Here is a 4584-nt window from a genome sequence, read left to right as displayed (position 1 = left end):
AATCACATGGTCTTTGTTCTTGCTTTTATTTATGTGGTGAATTGCATTTATAGATTTACATATATTGAACCAACCTTGCATCTCTGGGATAAAGCCCACCTGGTCATGATGAATTGTTTTTTTGATGTGCCGTTGGATTTTGTTTGCTAAGATTTTGTTGAGGATTTTTACATCTCTATTCATGAGGGATATTGGTTTGTAGTTTTCTTTTTTTGTTGTTTCCTTTCCTGGCTTTGGTATCAAGGTGATATTGGCTTCATAGATTGAGTTAGGGAAGATACCATCATTCTCAATGTTGTGGAATAATTTCTGAAGTATAAGTATGAGTTCCTCTTTGTAGGTTTGGTAAAATTCAGTTGTGAACCCATCTGGTCCAGGACTTTGTTTTTGGTGGAAGATTTTTAATTGCTGCATCAGTCTCTGTGACTGATATTGGTATGTTCAGGAATTCTTATTTTTCTTCCTGAATAAGCCTAGGAAGGTTGGGTGTTTCTAAGTATTTGTCCATTTCCTCCACGTTTTACATATAGATTTTGGGGCATATAGAGTTTTATAATATTCAAAGATAATGCTTTGTATTTCCATGATGTCTGTAGTAACCTCTCTTTTTTTCATTTCTAATTGAGTTTATTAGAGTCCTTTCCTTTCTAGTTCTTATCAATCTAGCAAGAGGGCTGTCAATTTTGTTAATCTTTTTGAAAAACCAACTTTTGGTTTTATTAATCTTCTGTATAGTTCTTTTACTTTCTATTTAATTTAGTTCTGCTCTGATGTTAGTTATTTTTTTTCTTCTGCTAGGTTTAGAATTAATTTGCTCTTCCTTTTCCAGTTCCTTGAGACTGTTTGTTAGTTTGTTGATTTTTGAGCTTTCTGTCTTTTGGATGTGAACATTTAAGGCTATTAGTTTTCCTCTCAGGAATGCTTTTGCTGCATCCCACAGATTTTGATAACTTGTGTCCCCATTATCATTTAGTTTGAAAAATCTTTTGATTTCCATCTGGATCTCTTCCTTGACCCAATAGTCATTCAGCAATAATAGATTGCTTAATTTCCATGACTTTGTGAAGTGGTGAGTGTTTCTTTTGGAATTGATCTCCAGTTTTATACCACTGTGGTCTGAGAAGATACATGGTACAATTCCTACTTTTTTAAATTTGTCGAAATCTGATCTGTGGCCTAGGATGTGACTGATTTTGGAAAAAGTTGCATCTAATGCATCTAACTCACAAAGATGCCTTCACACTCAAGGTCAAGGGGTGGAAAATAAACTTCCAGGAAAATGGAGGCTAAAAGAAAGTGGGAGTAGCTAATCTTATATCAGATAACATAAACTTTAAAATAGTAAAAGTAAAGAAAGACAAATATGGTCACTATATAATGATGAAAGGAAAAATCCAACAAGAAGACTTAACAATTCTTAATATTTATGCACCCAACACAGGAGTGCCAAGATACATAAAGTAAACCCTGTTTAATCTAAATAACTTGATAAACAGTAATGTGATAGTAACAGGGGATTTCAACACCCCACTGACTGAACTCGACAGATCCTCCAGGAAGAAAATAAGCAAAGAAACAATGGACTTAAACAGAGCTCTAGAACAAATGGGTCTAACAGACATCTACAGAACAGTCCACCCAAATAAAGCCGAATATTCATTCTTCTCATCAGCTCATGGAACTTTCTCCAAAATTGATCCCTTTTTTAACTGTGTGGGTGACCACACTCAGGGGCGGCTGGAGTGGATACACCACGAAGAGGACAGAGGACAGACATTTGGCCAGATTGTTTTAAACAAAACCAAAAACAAACATAGTGTTCCAGCATTCTGTGCTGTTGAGACTTATTTGGGGGCCTTTTGTTAAGGAAAACGAAGAAACAAACAAAACCAACAAGCAAGAACATAAAAAAATTATCTCCCCCTGCCCCATTTAAGAGATGATTTCTCTTTCCTCTGCAGTCCTGGGAGGTAAACACAACATCCCTGTTTATTTTGGTGAATCTTACCTGACCCTAGTTAGTAGTTAATTTATTAAAATCTCAACCTTATTATATAAGGACCAAGCCTTGCTGGTCCGTGTAGAGTGTGAGCCAGGACCCACTCTTGATGGAATTAGGTTATAAAAATAAAATACCATTGAAGAGAAATTGGAATATCAATCTAAATTCAAACATATTGTTAGAAAAATCCTAACCAATCTTAAGAAGTCCTTTCCTATCCAAAAATTCTCTATGTTTTATGCTAGATACTTAGAAACCAGCAGAAGGAATGCTTGCTCTGGTCGTCAAGCCCTGGAAAAGTTATTGAGGAACTTTACGTGGAAAGCTTTGCAAATGTGGTATTCTGCTGTTTTGGCAGCTTTGATACCCTCCTGCGCCAATATACTTGGCTGAACCACATAATCTCTTAAAGGGCATTTTAGTCTTATTAACACTTAAAAAATTCATTATGTATTAGTGTTCAAGAAAACATATGTCTTTTTCCAATATATTAGAAAATCTCTAGGATCTGGAAAAATGATATTTGATGATATGGTACAAAAGTTAAAAGTGTTATGCTTTTCAGCTTATATTTTAGGGATTTCTTTTGTCCAAGATGTCTTAGCATATTTGCTAAAGGGAATTTGAGGGAACAAGTTGAAAACCATGCTTTGTGTGAATTTGGTGTTTTCCCAAGCCAAGGTTCCCTTGTGATTTCAACTTTGCATATAAGTGAGTGGCGTCCAGGTGGGGCATGTGGGTAGGGGCTCCACCAGGGTAGCCATGAAGAAGACGGTGGCTGTGCAGTGGCTGTGATCACACGGTTAGAGGATTAAGATGCCTGTGGTGTTTGCACTAAAGACGCTGAGAGAAAGATTAGAGGACTGGAGGAGAGATGAGCCTGAACTTCAGAGGAGAGGTCACCAGAATACAAACATGGTTTTACTGTAATAAGGAAATTTCAAAAGTCTGTTCCTGATACAACATAAGATGACTTGTTATGTATGGCACAGTGTTCAAAATCAGGATACTCAAAATCCCAATTCAAAATCAGGACACTCCCAAGTTTCAAGGGTACTATCGAAGGGCTTAAAGGCCTCCAGGGAGCCACCATGTTTCCACCTCTCAGAGTACGAAGCCCCGGGTCCCTCATATTGTTCCTGAACGTCCCTCTACTCAGCCATTCCTCCCTTTCCACGTGTCCTGCGTGTTCCTCTGCAGTAAATCCTAGGGAGCATTCCCTTTTCAAGTCAGTCCCTCTACCTGACGAAGAACTGACACATCCCTTTTGCCCTTGTGGTCGAGAGCTGACAGGACAAGCTGGCTCTGATGTGTTGTTGGTTCGGAGGCTCTTTCCTGAGGAGCTGTCATGACAGCCTGCCTGACAGTCAGGATGGCCCCACAAAAACCCTTGTGCATAGTGGCACCACAGGACTATTTGGTTAATCTCTGAGACAGAGCCCAGAAATCCTGGTTTAAACTTTACCTATAACTGCATCCGTTACCCATAGGGATAATCTCAGCCAGTGGGAGAAGGTGATTCGAGGGGAGGAGAGTGCGACGTGGATCTCATCCCCGACCGCAGCCCCAGGGACCTCCAAGAAGCTGCCCGTGAAGAGCGCGACCACTGACCACCACTGAGGAGCTGTCCCGCCTAAGCATTCTCATCTTGCTTCTTTGACTTTTTTCCTTTTATTTTTGTGGGGGGACCTACGCCTGGTAACTGGGGTACCAACCTCTCCAAGAAGGTAACATCAAGGAGAGATGTCAGGCAGATGCCCTCCTGCCAGGGTCATCTGTGGGGCATCTCGGGCAGCAGACACCAGGACGACTGTGTTCAGAGAGCAGCCGGCAGGTGACTGACTCCTTTGACTTGCGAACTGGCCTTTCTGATAGGCTGATACTGCTGAGGCCCTAACGGAAGCGGGCAAACCATTCCGAAGGGGCACTTTCCACTGTGTCTGTCACACGAGGGTGTAAAATGGTACTGTGACGGCATTGTACTTCGGCTGTGACACCGATATTGCTTCGATGTTGTTGGTTTTACATAGGAGTTTTTACACATTACTGTTGTGAATGGCCATGAGTGACATGCGTGTAATTAACTTGAGCTGCAGTCCCAGCCTCAGGACAGATGTCATTGAGATCACAGAGCAAGAAGTGGCAGAAAAAGTCAAATTCTTATTTCAAATCTTCATGAATTTAGTTACGTGTGCTGAAGTGTATTCTTTAAGTTTATACTAAAGGGCTTAGATGAATAAATTTGACACTAAGGGGAGTAGACTGTCCTTTTGAGAAGAGATGCAGGCGTACATTATGATAAGTCTCAGAACTTCAAGTATCAATTCAAAATATGTCAAACAATTAAAAATAATTTTTTTCTTCATTGTTGTCTTGGCAAATTTACCGAACCCTTTGCATAAAGAACAAAATAAAAGCAAGGCAGAGCAAATTTTTTTTAATGGATAAGTCTTATGGATGTAAAATGTGAATTTTTAATAATGATTCTTTTATATTTTCATTTTGTTCATTGTAAAATTTTAGACTCACATTCAAAATGAAAAGCCTATTCTAACAATTATTTAATTAAAATACCATACATT

At 39.2% G+C, this 4584-nt stretch overlaps 1 protein-coding gene across 1 annotated transcript in view; it reads left to right on the top strand.

Annotated features, from left to right (window-relative positions):
* PDE10A (phosphodiesterase 10A) overlaps nucleotides 1–3622 on the top strand; it is a 196876-nt gene extending 193254 nt beyond the window's left edge. Inside the window, exon 17 of the mRNA XM_012663847.1 lies at nucleotides 3493–3622. Coding sequence (XP_012519301.1) covers nucleotides 3493–3622 — 130 coding nt within the window. The remainder of the gene's footprint in view (nucleotides 1–3492) is intronic.
* The last annotated feature ends 962 nt before the right edge of the window (nucleotides 3623–4584 follow it).

Source organism: Propithecus coquereli, unplaced genomic scaffold (genome assembly GCF_000956105.1).
Source record: "Propithecus coquereli isolate 6110/MARCELLA unplaced genomic scaffold, Pcoq_1.0 Scaffold834, whole genome shotgun sequence".
Taxonomy (NCBI): Eukaryota; Metazoa; Chordata; class Mammalia; order Primates; family Indriidae; genus Propithecus; species Propithecus coquereli.
Note: the sequence above shows the minus strand (reverse complement) of the source record. Positions and strands in the feature narration are given on the sequence as shown.